This window comes from Myripristis murdjan, chromosome 12 (genome assembly GCF_902150065.1).
Source record: "Myripristis murdjan chromosome 12, fMyrMur1.1, whole genome shotgun sequence".
Taxonomy (NCBI): Eukaryota; Metazoa; Chordata; class Actinopteri; order Holocentriformes; family Holocentridae; genus Myripristis; species Myripristis murdjan.
In genome coordinates, this window is record NC_043991.1 from 14,948,070 (window position 1) to 14,967,231 (window position 19,162).

General features: G+C 41.7%; 2 protein-coding genes across 2 annotated transcripts in view; one reads left to right on the plus strand and one right to left on the minus strand.

Moving 5' to 3' along the window:
• adamts6 (ADAM metallopeptidase with thrombospondin type 1 motif, 6) overlaps positions 1–827 on the plus strand; it is a 53,738-nt gene extending 52,911 nt beyond the window's left edge. The window contains exon 24 of the mRNA XM_030065506.1: positions 718–827. Within this exon, the coding sequence (XP_029921366.1) occupies positions 718–827 (110 nt within the window). The remainder of the gene's footprint in view (positions 1–717) is intronic.
• A 12,751-nt stretch (positions 828–13,578) lies between these two features.
• The window catches only part of cwc27 (CWC27 spliceosome associated cyclophilin), a 46,894-nt gene continuing 41,310 nt past the window's right edge, over positions 13,579–19,162 (minus strand). Inside the window, exon 14 of the mRNA XM_030066004.1 lies at positions 13,579–14,150. Coding sequence (XP_029921864.1) covers positions 13,988–14,150 — 163 coding nt within the window. The 3' untranslated portion in view covers positions 13,579–13,987. The remainder of the gene's footprint in view (positions 14,151–19,162) is intronic.

Here is a 19,162-nt window from a genome sequence, read left to right on the forward strand (position 1 = left end):
TTAATCTTTCCAGTGAAGTTGGCTCTTGGTCAAAGCAAAACAGCTCAACCCTCCATATACACTTACACATGATGGATGGCTATTCAGATGCATAGAGAAGGGCCTTTCGATTAGCCTGAATGGAAAACGTGAGCAGCGTTTACAGGCTGGCTAATGGGATTAGCTGTAGGCTAATTGTTCCTTTACGGACAGCAGTGAGGCAACGTCTCGTTTCATTTGGCTCTGTGAAGGCAGGGGCCAAAGCCTAATAAGGGAAGACACTCTGATCGTGATAAGGCATTTAGAGCACTGCCTGTCCAGCAAGCAGTTTGTATGTGTGTGTGTGTGTGTGAGTGTGTGTTTGTGTGAGTGCGTGTATGTGTGTGCATTGTAGGGATGGCAGGCAGCCCGGGTAGTGAATGAGGCCAGGATCTGTCTCAGTCTTGGTCTCTGCATCCAAGTATAGTTGCAGAGTATTGCTCTGTTGAAGCGTGAGGGAGGTTGATGAGCCCTCATATAACAGGTCACCTCTGAAAAGGAGAGACCTACCGAATGTGGTGTAAGTGTAGTTTACTATAGTTTCACTTGCATGACAAAAATACAAACCCGTACAGCTGAAGGTATCCAGGAATTATACAGCAACTTAAAAATGTGTTTAACGTTTGCTCCCTTTTACACTTTTGTTGTATCATCTTTCTCTAAGCAAAGCTTCTGTCTCATGTGTCTCTCCGTCTCCAGAATGCAAAGATGTAAACAAAGTGGCCTACTGCCCGCTGGTGCTGAAGTTCAAGTTCTGCAGCCGTGCGTACTTCAGACAGATGTGCTGCAAGACGTGCCAGGGACACTGACCCTTGGATCGCGCGCGAGAGACAGAGCAAGAGAACCAAGAGAGAGCGAGAGAAAGATGGAGGGAGGCTGAGACGGCACTGAAAGGGAGAGGAAAAAAAAGCAGGGCCGACTGAAAGCGCCGGACCAGTGGACAGAGAGACAAAAGAGATTAACACTGGGGGGCAACGAGAGAAGAGAGAAGGAAGGATTCGCTTGTTTATCACACCTGCTCCTCCTGCCCTCCATCATGGTGGAATCCAAACCACTGCTCAGCCCACATGCTGACACATCCGTTTTTTTTTTGTTTTTTTTTTTAAATTTCACTTCTGTGAAGTGGAACTTGGAAGATGATTGTTAGTGATGTTATTTTTTATTATAATAATAATTATTGATATCATTGTTAGTCTTCCTTCTTGTCGTTGGTTTGTTGTTTTATGAATCCAAAGTGCTGGACACATCACACACAGAGGATGTACCCTGGGGACGGAGGGATGGAGAGGATAATTCCTTGATAGAAGAGATGGGATGGGAGCAGAAGGTTATCTTCGCGTCGCCCCCCCACCCCCCCATCTCGGGACAACTGTGATGGTGCTATTGGCAGACAGACTTTGGCTCCGGTGCACTTTTGTGTAAATACTTTGCCAATTACCGCTCAGATACTTCCATATGACAAACCCCCATCAATGTACTGTATATTTATTGTACAATTCAAAACATAGTTGAGACGTTGTCCTCCTGTCATGTTTTCGTCAGATAGCCTACTGTCATGGAAGGGAATGTAATGTGATCGCGTTCATATTCAATGTTTCTGTGCTGGAATGAAAATGTTACATACTATAAATCCTTACATACTGTAGTCATTTACAACCAGTTACATACTTTAAACCCTTATATGCTGTTGCTACTTTACTGTATGTAAGGATTTGTATATTATATATGATGTTAATCGAGGACCAGAAAATACTAGGTGGTTATAGGATTAGGAGGATTTTCCTTTTTAAATCTTTTGTTTTTCTCCTTTCCCAAGGGGGGTCCCTTAGTTCTTAACGCTCTCCTTAAAAGCTGACCTGAAGTCGGTCAGCCCTGCCCATTAGTCTAAAGTAGTTTGAAGAGTTTGTCAGACAGTGCCTGGGCCATGATAAACACTTATTGTAACCAGACTGGCCTTTACTAATCATGCCATGCCGGGGCTTTCAGTTCCCTATTGAAGGATTCATTTTGAAGGACCACATTCAGTCATTTGAGGTGGCTCGTTGTGGTGGATAAATTTATTAGACTCACAATGCAATCACTACACTTTATCCTTCTCTCACTGGATAATGTCAGTTTCTATAATTAAACATCCCTTGATATTTTTGCAGTTCAGCGGCAAGTGAAGACTCTGTAAGGGGCCAGTATGAAACACACACACACACACACACACACACACACATCACATCACATTCAATGTGGATAAGTTGCCAGACCACGCAGATCCGGTCTGCAGACTACCCCCAGATAGAGTTACCCCCTCATCCACTTTCCCTTTCCTCTCATCTCCTCTGTCCCTCATCTACTCTTACTGAGGGAAGATCAACAGTAAAAGACAAAACAGCCTACTCAATGGTGCTTGCCCCCCCCCCCACCTCCTCTATTTTTTAATTCCCATGGAGTACTGTGTTTACCTCTTCCTTTCCTCCTGTTCTGCTCCGAGGTTATGGCCTTCCCAGGCTTCTGGTGCTATCAAGCGGGTGCTTCCAACCACCACTCTCCAGTGAGCATAGAAGTGAGGCTGGATCTAAACAATATGAAATAATATCCTTGTCAATATCTCTGTTGGTTGATGCTGGTCATGTAATTGTTTTGTTTATATCTGTTCTTACCTCACACTGGGAATTTTCATTGTTACAGTTCATTGTTGTTTGTGCTACCAACAAAAGGACCTTCACCCAGTCGTTTTCTGTCTTGTGGTGTCAAATAATTGATGCTCCCTATACCCTGTAAGTGACATTGCTGCTGGCTTTGGGGTTGTGAAAGGGAACACCGATGAATCTTCAACATCACACTTGCTACGGAGGTAGGACCGTGGAATCCTTGAACGAGCGAGAGACGCAATGTAGGAGGCTGCAAGGATCACATCGGAACTGTTAACAACTATGCTAATTTTTATTTTGCTGCTGCTACATTTTTGTAGCCACCTTCAGTATAACAATGTCAGGTGGATTTCATTGGTTACCAAACCTTGAATCAGGCAATCGGGAAAAGACATTGGATGCTGAGAGGCGTTTGAAAATTTATTGAACTCAAAATGCTGGGCTTCACGACTTGTTTCTCGTACTCATCTACTGGCTATGGGATAAGGAGCCTCCAGAAAAAAAAAAAAGAAAAGAAAAGAAATGCTCAGTCAAACTGGTACTCATTGCTGTGAACTTGGATGTTTGAATGTCACATTGCTTATACCTGTACCTAAAGTGCAAGAGAGAAATGAGAAGCATCATGTGATTAGTTGCGTATATTTTATATTCAGTATTAATGTTGGTACACTGTTACTAATTTTTTTTTTTTTTCAAATGTAAGTTATATGCTAATTTATTGCATTGTGTCACTTGTCGTACATTTATTTCACTGCATGCAAACTGAAATTTAGCATAGTGAAAAATGCAGTGAAATATGGCCCTTCACCAACCTTTTTTTTTTTTTTTTTTTTTTTTTTAAAGTAGATACAATAAAAAGAGCAGCTTCTAAAGAGACTTGGGATGAGTGGACTCCTTTTTTCCCTCCCCGCCTGCATGTCAAAACACTTAAAAATGTCTGAACCACCTTTATAGTCATGCACACAGTCATCCTTTGAGGAAAAAAAAAAGCACAACATACATTAAGGATCACATGAGAAGTGTTAGTATTAGGGTGGGTGCTCTTTTCTCACAGGCTTTAAGTGATATATACTCCGGCCTTTTCACTTAACTCTTGGAAAGCACCCATCATGTCAGAGCAGCTAATGGCTCAGTACCAGGATACCCGTTACCTCCTCTGAACAAGTCCATCCATTCACTTTCTCAGTTTAGGGTGACCAGCTCAAAGTTTGCAAAGGCTTTTGTTCGTCTTACACGGCTGTATCATAATTTGACATTCAAGCAGGTGATGGAAAAATAGGGTGGAACAACCTTTATCATTGACTGGAGGCTAATCTGAACAGTGAGTGTCAAACATCTCTCCAAATTGTCCCATCTCTGTTGCCATGGCGTTGGTATGGAACTCTCCTTACTCTCACCCCGGCCTCAAGTGTCTGGATTCGCTCTTAGGGAGCTGTGAGGTTTCCACTCTCCTTGGTAATTAATTCCAAATAAACAGTAACTAGCCCACTTGGCCGGGAAACACCACCCTCTCCGTCTAATCCAGGGTTTCCAATTACAGAGGGAGACAGATGGCCTGTTTGGTCTAATGTAACCAGTTTAGAATACCTGTATGTCTGGCCCAGCTTCTGTCTCCCGCGCTGGCAGTCTGCAGGGGTCTGTGATTACATTAGTCCTACACTGCAGAGCTGAAGGGGGAAAAGAAAGGAAAAAAAAAAAGGTGATGGAGTTCAGGCCGAGGGATTCCGCAACTGCAGACGACCTGTCAGCCCACAGTTTGGCTGTTAGGGTGCCTCACACAAACATAAGCACACCATTGCATGTGCACACGTGTAGGCGATAACTCAGTCTAGCGTGAGTCTAGCGCACGAAAACAAGCCTTTTTCTTGGGGAATGCAAACCGCCCGCCGCATGTGCTACGGGTCCTACAAAAAGGTTAGCCACAAATCCTGCAGACGATGAGGCATTTAAAGCGAAGGACTTGCCTAAGACAGCACTTGACTCGTCACACACAGCTTTGTAGATGTTTATCTCTCCGCTGCCAAGTGTCTCCGTCATTTTTCTTGGGTATTAGAGCACATGTTGCAGGGTGAGGCATAGCAAACGATGGCAGTATAAAAGTATTGGTTTATAATGTTGGCCCAGACTGTTGATTTAAGTTACCCTGACACTAGTCGAGGATGTAATATTAGTCTCGCTGACATATACCATGTGTATTAGACTGAATAAGTGATGAAGTGATTTCCCAGTACATTGGGTCGCTGAGACGTGGAGATCGCTGGCTGCTTGCGATAAGAGGTGTAGAGAGGACGGGGACCAGATTAGTCCTCTACACACAGGATTCTCCACTTTAAACGGAGACAAATCTAGTGACAGTGATTGAAGCCATTGCCTTTGTTTTATCAGCAATCAAATTTTCCTCAAGCTGTGTGCAAAGCAAAGTGATGCAACAGTGAGCAAGATAGGCCACTAACAGGTGTGTAAAATCAATGTGGGTGCACAAAAATGCACACATTCTCTCTCTCTTTCTTTCTCCTTCTCCCACTCTCTCCCACTCTCACTCTCTCTCTCTCTCTCTCTCACACACACACACATTGTTAAAATTCCCAAAGAAGCATCCTAGAGCACATCAAAGCCTCCAAGATTGTATTTGTGGGGTCTCCTGCTGTCACACTTAAGATAAAGAGTCAGGGCTGGTTATCATCTGCCTCACCTCTGAGTTTGAAACCCCAAAGACCCGGGACAGTGATGTGAGATTCAGTGTGAAGCTGGCCATCTGTTTGACTGGGGTGCCTGAGGACATAACCCTGGACTGCAAGCCCTCAGCTCTTTATGTATTGTTTCTCTAGCCGAGGGGTGTGAGGATTAGCACAGCGACAAACAACATGGCTTTGCAGGAGTTTATCTTTATCAATCAAAGCTGCTGTGGTACTGCGGTGTCATCGATGAGTGCTTGAAGTGTTTCGGACACTCTTCCATTTGAACGAAGTACAGCGGGGCAAACAGCTGCAGATGGTGTGGCTGGAGACAGCGCATGCACAGACCCGGGGGGTCTGACAGGCAGGAATGCTGGCCCGGGATGGGAAGGTCACGGCTCCAGCACCTGCTATCTAACTGTGGTCTGTTTGGGCTCTGTCCTGTTAAGCCCCACTGCTCTTTCCCACAGCTGAGACACAGATTGAACTGCTGTGGAGAAGATCAAAGCCCTGAAGGGTGCTGGCTGCAGAGGGGAGGCCAACATCCGTCCCATCATACATGCTACAAGGATTTGTTTTTTCCTTCACACCTTCAAAGAGGTAAAGACAAATGCCTCAGCTGTGTAGCACAACCTGTTTAAAACCTGCATCCCTGCACTGCATAAAATATATAGTACAATATGTTATCCTATGTTGATTTGTAGCTATTTCATATTTATTAGTATATTCTTTAGGTCATATTACACAATTTGATATATCTTATTTGATACATATATATCTATCCATTTTTATATATACATATAGATCATATTGACACACACATCTATCTATCTGTCTATCTATATACACACATGTACATATATATTCTGTTCTATAGATATTTTTAAAATTTTTATTGCACAAGTGTATGCATGGTTTTTTCTTATATTCTTTATGTCCAGATATTTTATTTTATTTTGTTATTTGTTGTGTTTATTTTTCGAGTTTATTTTTCTAGTGCTGAAAGGTATATTTTATGTCCTCCTGTGTAATGTCTAGATAACCTGCTGCTGCAACACAGGAATGTTATTTTGTTCAGTGTTTTTTTTTTTTTTTTTTTTTTTTTTACTGTACGGGCTAATTTTTCAGGATTATGGCCTAAACACTTGCTTGGAGCTAATATGTAGTGTATCGGCCATTGTTTCATACTCGGCTCATTTATTGTAGGCTATACAGAACGTTTCTAATTTCTAATTTCTAATTTGGTCTGAGAGTATTTATCAGCTTGTATCTATCTAGAATTTCCCAGTTTGTGATCACTAAAGTGCATCTATCTATCCATTAGACCAAAACACCCAGTGAAACAGGTGAGTGTATCTTTATGGGAGGCTCATTAATAAGTCAGTCTTCAGCCTGGGCCTCTCCTGGGTGGCCTTAGGTTCATGTGGCCCAGTGTAGAGCTTTTCCAGGTAGCTGGGTCACCTTCAAGGGATGCTGCTCTGTTCCCATAGTGTCCTCTGTCAGCAGGCAGAATGGGAAGGAGGCAGGTAAGTAGATTAAGTGTACAGGGGATCGATAGCCATTCACTTAGGCCGATGGAGTGAAGCCAAGTGCTTTGGCTTGGGTGTGGATGGGGTTGAATGAGATTTTGTGTGTGGGAGTGTGTGTGTGTGTATGTGTGTGTGTCCCTGTGTTAGGTGGACAGCAGTCTTGAACCTCATCCATGTACAGCATACATGTGAGTGCAGGGACCCACTACTTAAGGACATCTCCGAGTAAGAACATTATAAAATCCATCAAGATAAATTATGTAGTGATTTAGCCTCATCTATTCCAGTTGCCCACAACTAATAAATTACAGCAAAGCTAAGGAGAAGTATGCCAATAGGGCTTTAGTCACAGTACAGAAACCAACACTGCTCACCGATTCTCTCTCCGAGTTACACTACAATGCTGTTTTTTTCTCCATCTCTTGCTCTGAATCTCACTATATACAGGTTAATGCAGAAACGTGTTGACAAAGGAATAATCAAGACAATCTTCTGGTAAAAAAAAAAAAAAAAAAAAAAAAAAAAAGATCCCATAGGTCCCATTTGGTCATGTTGGCATTATTTTTGTGAAACTCAAGTGTAAAATAAATTAAAATAATGGACCTACTGCCTGTTGTGGGCAACTTCCTGTATAGTGCAGGAGTTTACATGACATTGAAGGCAACACGTAGGTTATTTCAGGCGGTAAATGTAACCTGGTGATGGAGGACAAGCTCTCGGACTTGGGTTGGGTTGGGACAAAAATATGCATCCTGACTGGCACTCTATGATGGATGGGCATTCAACATGACTTTTAGTTGAAATCCAAGCTCGAGCAGTGTTTGTTTTTTGGTAGCTCAAGCTATGTTGACCCCACCAACCTCCACACACAACTGGGCTATCAGTGAACATTCACTACTGTTGGCTAGGTAAATTTTTTTAAGATGAAATTGTTAGGCATTTCTGCTTTATTAGACAGTCACAGTGGAGAGAGACAGGAAAGACAGGGCAGAGAGACGGAATGACATCCAGCAAAAGGTCTGGGCAGGATTCAAACCCGGGCCACTGCAGTTAAGTCTCAGTATTACATGGTGCATGCTGTACAAGGTGAACCACCAGGGCAGCCTTCTATTCTTAACTTTAACCAGTAATTAATCTTGTTATTTCAAGAATCAGAATGTGGGAATCTTTGAACATTTGTAAGAAGTGCTCCTACAACCAAATGATGGATTATTATTCAGAGAGGGAACAAAGATGGAGGGCTGCATCAGCTCAGCGTGACAGAATGTGAAGTCCACCTCAGTGAACATGACCAACGTGCTCAGGGAACAAAGCCGGCTTAGAAACAAAGGTGACGCAAGTCTGTTTATTGTCTTGTACCCAATAGCGGAATCCCAGCCATTTGTTTCCGGCCTATCAATCTCCTTTATCCTCTTCACCTGAGGCTCTGGCTCCTACATCTGTGCAGGAGGGGTTACATACCTCAGATGCTACCCTGGACTGGACTGCATTGGAAGGCACAGGAGGGCCAACAGGCAAAAATCAGCAGCAGAATTATGGCTGTAAGAACCTGCCCTTTGCTCTCAGAGAGAGTCTACATTTCATTTGAGCTACAATTTACATTTTTGGCTTGAGGAACATGTTGATTTGCTAACTACAGAAAGGTGAGCGAGTACATTGTAGGGTACCTCCAGTTCTATGGTTTGAAGACATCCGCTGCAGGATAGATGAAGAGAGTTGACAAAGTGCATCCCAGCATTTAAGGGTTGTGCACATTCTCTGGACCCAGATGCTCAGTCTCTAGATGTCCTTTGACTTTCAGGAGAGAGAGGTGGTGGTGAGGGAGGTAAACATCATCTCAGATAATTATTAAATTATATCAGTTTATGTAATTTGAGCATTTGGATCAGCCTCTACCTGGCTTTATCATGCCAAATAAACTCAGTCATCACATAAAGGCAACTGAACACAGTAATTCAGCTCAGACCTGGTCAGCAAATGGCAAAAAGGAATGATTTTTCACCTTAAACAAATGAATAGGTGACAGCAGAGTGTCTTGGTATCCTTTGCTGCAAACAGGAAGAGTAACCATCGGGAAGAGTGATCGATGTTGTGTAATGTGACGAACGCCCCGGGAGGTTATCTTCCAAGGCCAGTGTCAGGAGTGGGATCAGCTGCTTGACCAGGCGCACATTTTTCTCCGATGCCTGAGGTAGTGGACATTGCTTTGGTGAAGACATAAGAGAGCAGCTGAGGAATAATTTATGTGACGTCCCTTTCTAGAAAGCATAGGGAAAAAGAAGCAACATCATGTGCATCAGGCAGCATGTATACAAAAGTTATAGCAAATGTTGGCAGGTAGCAGCTCTGGCAAAATCATCGGTTCTTTCCTTATCATTTGAGTGCGGGTCCTTGGTAGAATTGTCTTTGTCCTCAAGGTAACACAGCAGCAGTTACTGCCACGCTGAGGATGACAAGGACAACACTTTACAAAAACGCAGTATCATTATGGGAAGTTCACATACATATATCCAAACCATAACTAACATCATGCTGCTTGCCTGAGTTTAAACCCACAATGAAATGAAAAATAACTCTTTCACCTCATTAGCTAACGCTTAGTATGAAAACTTACATCTATTTAACAACAAAAAGCAAAGTAGTTGCAACATTGTCATTAATAGTCTTGTACATTTATATCAAACGCCCTTTACTTTAAGTCACAGAGACAGACATATTTTCAAGTGTGCTTCATGGTGTACTAGTTGACATACATAAAAATTTAAATCAATAATACCATACAAGATTTCAGAACGATCCCTGTCCACCCATCTTGTTATATAACACCTGGAACTTTATATTTCAAAGTGACATAACCAAATGATGGATTGTTGTTCAGAGAGGGAACCAAGATGGAGGGCTGCATCAGCTCAGAGTGACAGAATGTGAAGTCCACCTCAGTGAACATGACCAACGTGCTCAGGGAACAAAGCCGGCTTAGAAACAAAGGTGGCTTAAGCCCGTTTATTGTCTTGTACCCAATAGCGGAATCCCAGCCATTTGTTTCCGGCCTATCAATCTCCTTTATCCTCTTCACCTGAGGCTCTGGCTCCTACATCTGTGCAGGAGGGGTTACATACCTCAGATGCTACCCTGGACTGGACTGCATTGGAAGGCACAGGAGGGCCAACAGGCAAAAATCAGCAGCAGAATTATGGCCGTAAGAACCTGCCCTTTGCTCTCAGAGAGAGTCTACATTTCATTTGAGCTACAATTTGCATTTTTGGCTTGAGGAACGTGTTGATTTGCTAACTACAGAAAGGTGAGCGAGTACATTGTAGGGTACCTCCAGTTCTATGGTTTGAAGACATCCGCTGCAGGATAGATGAAGAGAGTTGACAAAGTGCATCCCAGCATTTAAGGCTTGTGCAAAAACCATCAGGAAGAGTAATTGATGTGACATGTGATGAACGGCCTGAGAGGTTATCTTTGAAGGCCAGAGTCAGGAGTGTGACCAGGCGCATGTTTTTCTCCCATGCTTGAAGTAGTGGACACTGTTTTGGTCGAGCCTTAAGAGTTCAGGTGAGGCATAATTTATGTGGCTTCCATTTCTAGAAAGCAGCACCTGTAGGCATTTGATCAGAGCCAGGGCTAGGTTACTGCTGAAATGAATCAATTACTAGTGTATATACACACAATGGATCCATTCCTAATAGTTTATGGATCAGTGTCTCCACACAAAGGTTTCCTCAGGCAGTACGAATACTCTGTCCAAAATGCTGCTGTAACAAAATCTCCCCAAGGTACATCAGCACACTGACTGTATTGGTATATCCTTTCCATCTACTCTGTTAACCTACATTTAACAATGGAGTCGGTTCATGTAAGATTAAGAAGTGAAAATAAATAATTAAAACTGTATTATTTTAATATTATTGGGAGTAGAGAAGGCCATGGCTGGCTGGCATTCGTTTTGATGTTGAAGTCAACGAGCCAAGCCACATTATGGCCCTAACAAGCCATATGTGGGCTCACACCAGAATTCAATATTATACTTACCTACAATACCAATCATTTTTGAGTCATCTCTCAAAATATGGAATAAATTCATCCAGACCTTAAATGGAAATATTTTCATAAAGTCCAACTAGGAGGTTAGATAACAACCATCTTGCATGTAATTCAATGCAAATTATTCATTCAATCCGAGGTAAAATATTTCTGAGGTTTTCTTTTTTTGAGTTTAACCTTGGTCTTGGTTGTAGTCTTGGGCTTAATTTATTGTTTTGACTAGCATCCCTCTATGCATTCAATTTCTGAGAAATAGTATTCATTCCTGATCAGTCTCGTCCAATTGCTCTGATACTGGAAATTTATTTCGTGTGCAGGCCTTGCTTGGACTCAATATTTGGCAAGACCAAAGGGAATGAATATGTTTTTCTTAAGGTTCCAACCCCAACCCCCCACCACCGCTCCAGTAATGGAGTAAGACTCAGCATCACACCGTTCTCCCCAGGCTTCTCCTTCTGGCTGGCATCAGTCTGGTTCCTGACATGTCGCCCTGCTCTGACATGTCTATCAAAGTGTCTCCATGTAGCCTTAGTGATCAAGTCGTATCGGTTCACCTGCACAAAGGGACGGTTATGAGGGTGAAGAGGAAAACCTGGCCAGTGAAAAAAAAAATCTTATGAAGCAGCAGTGAAGAATGATACGACATGAAGACATCTAACCAGGTTAACCCTATTAAAGGGAAGCGGCCCCTTCGTCCCTGATGCAGCTCATCTAATCACTCTGTATTAATGTGCTGTGTTAACAGTACAGACAAATAGCCTGTAGGCCTTAAGGACACCTTCATGAGAGACAAGCAAACTCTACGCTTTGTCCTTGGGCTTCCACGAATGGCCAACGTTTAACCATTAAAATCTTCTGTGCCTTCTGCCCGAACCATCTTCTCTTTGATCTTGTGAACTCATCAGTATCCCTCACATGAACACACACTAACTTACCAAGCTCTCTCCTCCGGCACATTCCCTCCATCTCACCCAGGGGAATTGACTGTGGAGAGAGAACTCATGGCCTAGGTTTAGGGGTCAGACACGTGGACCGTTCAACGTGTCATCTGACCACTACCTCTGCCGCTCACACACCTACCCAACATGTGTTACAGCGAGAAAAGAATATTTACACCTGAAGGTATGCCCATTGATGGGTGAGATGTGTGAAAGATGTGTAGAAGTTTAAATGTAAATGTATATGCCTGTAAACAGCAACACAAAGGAAATAGAGGAAGAAAGAGAATAGAGGTAATGATAATCCCAAAATCCCCAAGTCTGGACACAGCCTTTAATCCTTTCAGAAAAGTAGAATTTGAGTAGGTGGTATTTCTAAGAGATGCAAAGGATTACTTGGCTATATTTAGTCCTCACACAGAAGGGCAGAGGGAGACAGTGGTTGTAGAATAGCATGATAATGCTATTACCATTCCATCTCATCCCTGACGGTCACATGACCAGCAGCAAAGAGTGGTATTTCCTGCTTTGAGCTGGGCACAGTGACACTGGGGAATGTTAAGTATTCTCCTGGTGGTGCTGGAGAGGAGTGACATTGTCTCGTCCCTCTCTCTCTACCCCCCCTTTAAACATCAATTACAGATGTAAGTTGCCAGGGATGCCCTTGTTAAAGCCATACTCTCCTGAATTGTCAGAATAACTGTAGCATCCCTGGACATTCTGATGAAAACACACATTTCACAAAATGAATTTCAAAATATCATATTATTTCTCTCTGTGATACATCGGTGGCACATTCCAACCTGACTGAGACCCAGAGGGGCATACAGGCAGTTAGATTACTGTATCACCTGTTTTAAATTTGCAGGAGCTCGGGCTGAGCTGGGCTCATAGTGTTACATTAACTCTCCTTCCTGTTCCATATGAAAATTTAAGCATGATCCCAGAAGTGCAGTAAAAAACAGTGCACTGGCCAAATACAGCTCCTGGTCACACACATGGTAGTGATAGATCATTTACCAAAAACCACTACAGTAAGGTAAAAGCTCTGTTTTAAATAGTACCATTTTTACAAGCCTAGACTGATCTAATGGTGACCTGAGCAAGACAGTCTGACAGATACTGTAGAAAAAAGACTGCAGGGGGGTAGGTCATCACTTTTTTTTTTTTTTTTAACTTCAGAGTCATGTGGACCCAGTGTCAATCTGGTGAAACTGCTACGGTGAAGTGATTGAGTGAGACTAGCTCATATCCGCTGTAAACTTTTTTAAACTGTTGGATCAGAGATGGAAGGGGGGCAATAGGCTTTTCAGACTGAATCTCTGGATTAATGGGGGTTTAATATCATTTTGCAGAACTTCTGTTAGAGAGCTCAGTTTTTATTATTTCAGTCAAGTGTATTCATGCAATAAGTGGCTGAGCTGTGTCTGAAATGCTGGTATTTCACCTTGGTAACTAAACTACAGCATCTCTGGTCCCACTGCTGCTCAGTTCTGCTTCTCCCTGGTAGATGGATGAGCACAATATATATCTAAGGCACATGGAGACAATGAAATACCAGCATGACTGATCACAACAGCTGGTAATAGTCAGCTACCTGCGTCAAGGAACAGATCTTACATCTTAGGCAATGCAATGGTTTAATAGACCTTACTGAAAATGGCTTTTTTTTTTTTTTTTTTTAAACTGTGTAAAACTGTTTGTTTCACATAAAACTTTACAGTAATTATAGCCTGTTTCCAGATGCAGTTTATTCAGAAGGAACATTTGCACATTTAAGAACTTGTCTACATAATTAATGAAAGAACATATCAGCTAATACAAAAAGTTAACATTTCATCATACAAAACAGCCAAATCAAAATTATGACCAAAAAGCTGATGATAATAATCTTAAGCAACTCAGTGTTGCATACAGTAGAAATGTTCCAAATGTACAAGCCTTTCCATCACAGATTATAGGGATGGTATGCACCCAGGTCAGCATCCTCATTCCAGATGTTGAAGACAGGAGTCTCTTCAACAAAGAGGGGGTGACCAGTTTGAAGTGGTGGGAAAAGTGAAAAGGCAGGAAGCTGTGTGACCAGTTCTTCAGTCACATGGCTGGACATGACTTCACCTTTCACCCCCTTGACCTCACCTCTTGGCCTTCTTCTCCTTCATGATCTTCTTGCTCTCCTCTCTCCTTCGTTTATTGACAGGGTTGCGTGGATCGTAGATCTCAAAAGTGTCCTCGTCCTGCATGTTGGCATCCTTGACTTTTCTGGTTTGCTCATCAAACTGGAGGACATGGGCCATCCTAAATTAGATGGAGAGAGGCAGAAAGAGTTCAAAGAACAGCAAGAGAGTCCACTAAATCACTACTCGGAAAAGTATCTATTACTTATATGCTAGGGCATTTTTTGGCTTACACAGTTTCATTAGATCATAGTAACACAAAAGGAAAAAAACAATAAAAAACACTGCTGTCATTCTAATATCCTGGTGAAAATATCAACAGTGAATACACTTGTGGATTGGCAAAGTGTGGGCCAGTCTCTACACCATGCACAGAATTACTCTGAAGGAGTTTGGGTGAGATGATGGTGATGATGAATAGTAAAGATAAAAGTAAAGCCATCTGATGCATCTTTCCTACCTCCATTACAATGCTCATAATTATCAATGTCATCGACATGTGCAATGGATTATCTACTGTAATAGTTAGTCAGAAATGTGCATTTATCATGTTTGATAGAACATGAAATGTGTATTTTTTTGGCCACACTAAATGGGTGGTCTGTTTTTTTTTTTTTTAAGAGGATTTTTTGGCATTTCTGCTTCATTTGACAGCCACAGTGGAGAGAGACAGGAAAGGCAGGGGAGAGAGGAGATGACATGCAGCAAATGGCTTGGGCTTGGATTCAAACCCAGGACACTATAGTAAGGACCCAGCCTTGTACAAGCGGTACGCACACTTACAAGGTGAGCTACTGGAGCGCCCCGGATGGTCTGTTTTACATAACCTGCATATTAATTTCTATAAATAACACATTTTTTCTGTGCTCATCTCACTTTCATCTAAGTACTTTCATATGAGTTAGTACCTGACAACTAATTTCAATCAAGTTTCCTTAATATCATAAAAAAATGTTCTATTTGCTTGAGCCTCATGAGTTTTTTGTGTATGAAGAAATTATGCAATAACTTGTGATGGGAGTGCATTTGTTGAACAAACACTGTCGTGGGCTTGACCTGATGAGCCTGATGAAAAGTTCAGCCTCATTACACAATTGAAAAGTGGGTTTGGACTTGCTGAAATACAACATATTTGCTCACCACAACCTAACAGAAATATTGCATGTACTTTTGCTCCCAAGTACAAAGCATCCATTAGTTGGTCATTGGTTCATACACTAAACCTTTGCCAAGTGTTTGTTTCATCTTTGCACAGCATGAAATACAGCCAATATTAGCTGAAGAGTAACAACTTGCTCAATCCTGCACAGTTCTTGGAACATCATTTCCATTTTACTTGTGGATGTGTTTTTGATAATGTCTGTCATTAGTTTCTACCTTCAAGAAGCCTGGTTATTTGCAGCAACCATGCCACTGGCAATATGACTAATATATATTTCATTTTTTCATCAATCAAAATTTTCATCAAGAGTTTGCTTAAATTTCACTTGACATGATGATGGACACTTGGCAAGTCTCTGTAACCTCTACAATAATCAACCTCAATGTTTACAGAACTGCAGTTGCTTAGGTATATTCTTTTTTAGTCTTATTAATTTAGTGAACTGATGGAAAGACAATATGGTGCCTTTCATCAACCATTTATGGCTAATTATGTGAGATGTCATGGCATGGCTATTAAGCTATAAGTGGACAAATCCAACTCTATTTTTAACAGTACTAGGAATGGGCAGCTGGTAACCGCAGTGTGGTTGTACAACAATAAAACACATGAGGACAAGAAATACTCTCTGCTGAAGAGTGGCCAGAGGATTTTACTGTGATGAAACTGGAAATGAAACTGGGCCAAGAAGTCACAAAAAGCCTGTAGCCTTAGGAAGATCAGCATGGACCACAATGTATCCGTCTAACTTTTAATCCTTAATGTCATGTGTTATTTACTGAAATACAGGATTATTAACTTTTCCAAAAGAAGAGGGCTTTGACTTGTTTACCTCAAATTAACAAAAAGCATGTCTACTTTCTACCCAAACAAACAGATGGAGATTCTACCCATCTCCTTGCTTGGGTTCCTCTTGGCAGGGCTGGTAGTTGGACAACTGGCCAAACCACCAGCCACATAGCCTGAAGTTAGGGCTAAATCAAGTGTCACTCAAGTCCAAAAGCAAGCTAGTAATTACATTGTCCATGAGGTCTTTCTCCCTCCACAAGCAGCCACACACTGACGGCAATGGCCCTTTGTCTCTGTTGACCAAAAGGTAATAAATTTTAGCTCAAGGTGTATAGGCTAAGGTTGGGCCTGTCTGTCTTTGTCCCAATTGGCAATGGATGTAGTCAATGGGTAGTAGTGTAGATGGAGGTGAATCCTGGCTTACTGGAGAGCATATCACTATTTTGCACATCGTTGGGAGGGGTCATGTTAAATGTATAACCCAATATTAGATATCACTTAGGGAAACAGTTTTATTTGATTGGATGGGTGAAAGTCTACATTGTTGTGCACATTCTGGACAGAAAGAACAGACGGTTTGAAAGAGGGGTGAAGCACCCCATATATATTGAGGTAGAGCAACCATCTCTGAACAGAGGAGGGGGTTTGAGACACCACCTATTAGCAACTTCAAATGCAGTCCTGACAATACCAGGCAGTTTTAGACCCACACACACCACTAGAATGGTGTATGGGAGGCACATTTCCAACATGATTCAGTATGGGGCTACTATTCACCAGTGGCTCACTGGGGCTACCTTGATAGCTCTGATGTTGTACTTACCAGGGGCTATTTGGTTTTTGCCAACCTCGAGTTGGTCTGTCTTTTTTGATAAGGAATTAACGCTGTGACTAGATGTTTTTTTTTTTTTTTTAAGTGATGTAATTCACATAAGTCTAGTTAAGTTAGTCTAACCCTAACCCTAATTTTCTAAGCATCATCTCAAATGATCCTGTCCACAAGCCCTGTTCCCAGTACACTCCCTTCATGTAGTCACAGGCTAGCTGAGGCCATATATCTGGGCCTTGGCAGATATCTCGCTGACACATCACCACTCACAGGACCTTTGAGCTTGTGCATGTAGACTGTGACCATAACTGGTCATCATTTTTTGTATTTGTTTCCCCAGAAGAATCTCCCTCATCTGAGTCACTGGCAAGCAAATATCCATTATATGACCATGCACAAAACATTTACATATACCCATAGTCAAAATGTACATTTTCTAGGGAAACACATAGGTCCTCCTTGCCTATGCTTTAAGTTATACCTGTACTCATTTTTTTTTTTATCATCTTGTCAATCAATTAGCTTGGGTTGGGCTGACTCACCATCAGCAGTTTGAGGAGTTACTGCTTCTATCTGTATCTCTGTAGCTCAACAAGGATGAGGACATTTTGTGGCTCAAATTGTTCCAATTGTATAGCTTGCTGTTTCATGGTTTGCTTCAATAGATTTTTTACAATATCCTCCACACTCCTGGCATTGGTTTTATATTACTGCACAAACCAGCTATTAATGTGCACCATAGTTCCCACTGATGTTAGCTAGCTTGCTGCTATGTTTGAGAAGATTACTATGTTAGATATGGATACATTTCTTAAAAGACAAACTCTGGAGGAGAAGACGAGAGAAAGGGATATAGCTCTGCAACTAAAAAGACTGGTAAGACTAGCACAAAGTTTTGTAAGAATGAATCCAACTATATCAAGTCTGGCTTCACCGTTGGTGAGAGAAATGATGGACATGATGTACCAAAGTGCATTGTTTGCCTTAAAATGCACTCCAGCGTATGTTTGAAGCCAGCAAAGCTGCTTAGACCCAACAAAAACATCCAAGTGAAGCAGGGAGATAGATTTATTATTTTTTTAAACTTAGGGAAGACCACCTCAATAGGCAGGTGACAGCTTTCAAGCAGCAGGTAAGAATCTCTGAGTAACCAAGCACTGAAGTCAATGTTCCTTGGCCTCTTACCACATGGCCTGTGCAAAGAAACCTCATTCTGTTGTGGAGAGCCTTATTCTGTCAGCTGCCAAAAACATTTTGGGAAGTACTTGGTGATGAAGCAGCTTGGAAAATTAATGCCACACCACTACTGGATAACACAGTGGCCCAACAACACATCAGAAAGATGACTGAGGATGTGTCCTGTCAACTCTTGGAAAAGATTGGAGCCGGTCTATGTTTTACTTTGCTACTAGATGAAAGCACCCATATAGCTAAAAACACAGTTTCTCATTTATATCCGATTTATCACTTCTGACAATTTTCAGGAGCAACAGAGACCAGGGCACCTGGAAAAGACATTTTCTGGGAGTAAGATGAATATATCAAATCTAATGGCATTGATTGGTCTCATTATATGGGTATCCTGCTCCACTCCACTGAGTCTGCTCCACCCAGAATACCCTATTTGTCTAGATGACTAATAATTTACTGGACGCAAATGTTTAGATCACAGATGAGCAACCAAGTGATGAATTGAAAATGGACTTTCCAAAATATTAAGTATCATACCACTTGTACCTGCAGCACAACAGAAATGTAGGTAAGATGACTTGCATAAGGAATAGTGTGAAGAGTGAGCTACACTGTCTTTGTAGTTGTAGTTTATTCTTTGTCGTTTTCTCTACAGTCATGAGTTTGCACTCTGCTCAGTTCACGTTATTCCTATCCTGTTTGATAGTAGTCTTTTTTTAGTTTTGCTACGTTAATATAAAGAAACACAGTTATATCTCGATGCCTTTGTCCAATATTTGATCATTACAAGTTCTTACACACATGTGCAAGGAGGACTTTTATTTGATACAACACATAAGATTTATAGCCTGCAGATCACTAATGAAGCAAACATGAGTAACAAAAATAAGCTTGTATTCTTACTTGATTTAAACAATAAATTAAAGGCAACCAACAATATAACTGAAAAAGGGCGACTCTACCCGGCTGTCAAACCTAAGGAACAATGTAGATTCTATCCTGGCCTGACCATGGAAGAGTGGACCCGCTCTTTATAGTAGCATGGATACTAGAGGGGATCATGGGAATTTGCATGAGTGTTTTTAATGCATGAAGAATTTGTATCAGTATGAAACAAGCAACCTTAAAATTCATTAAGAGGTTCATGTGAAGGTTCATGTTT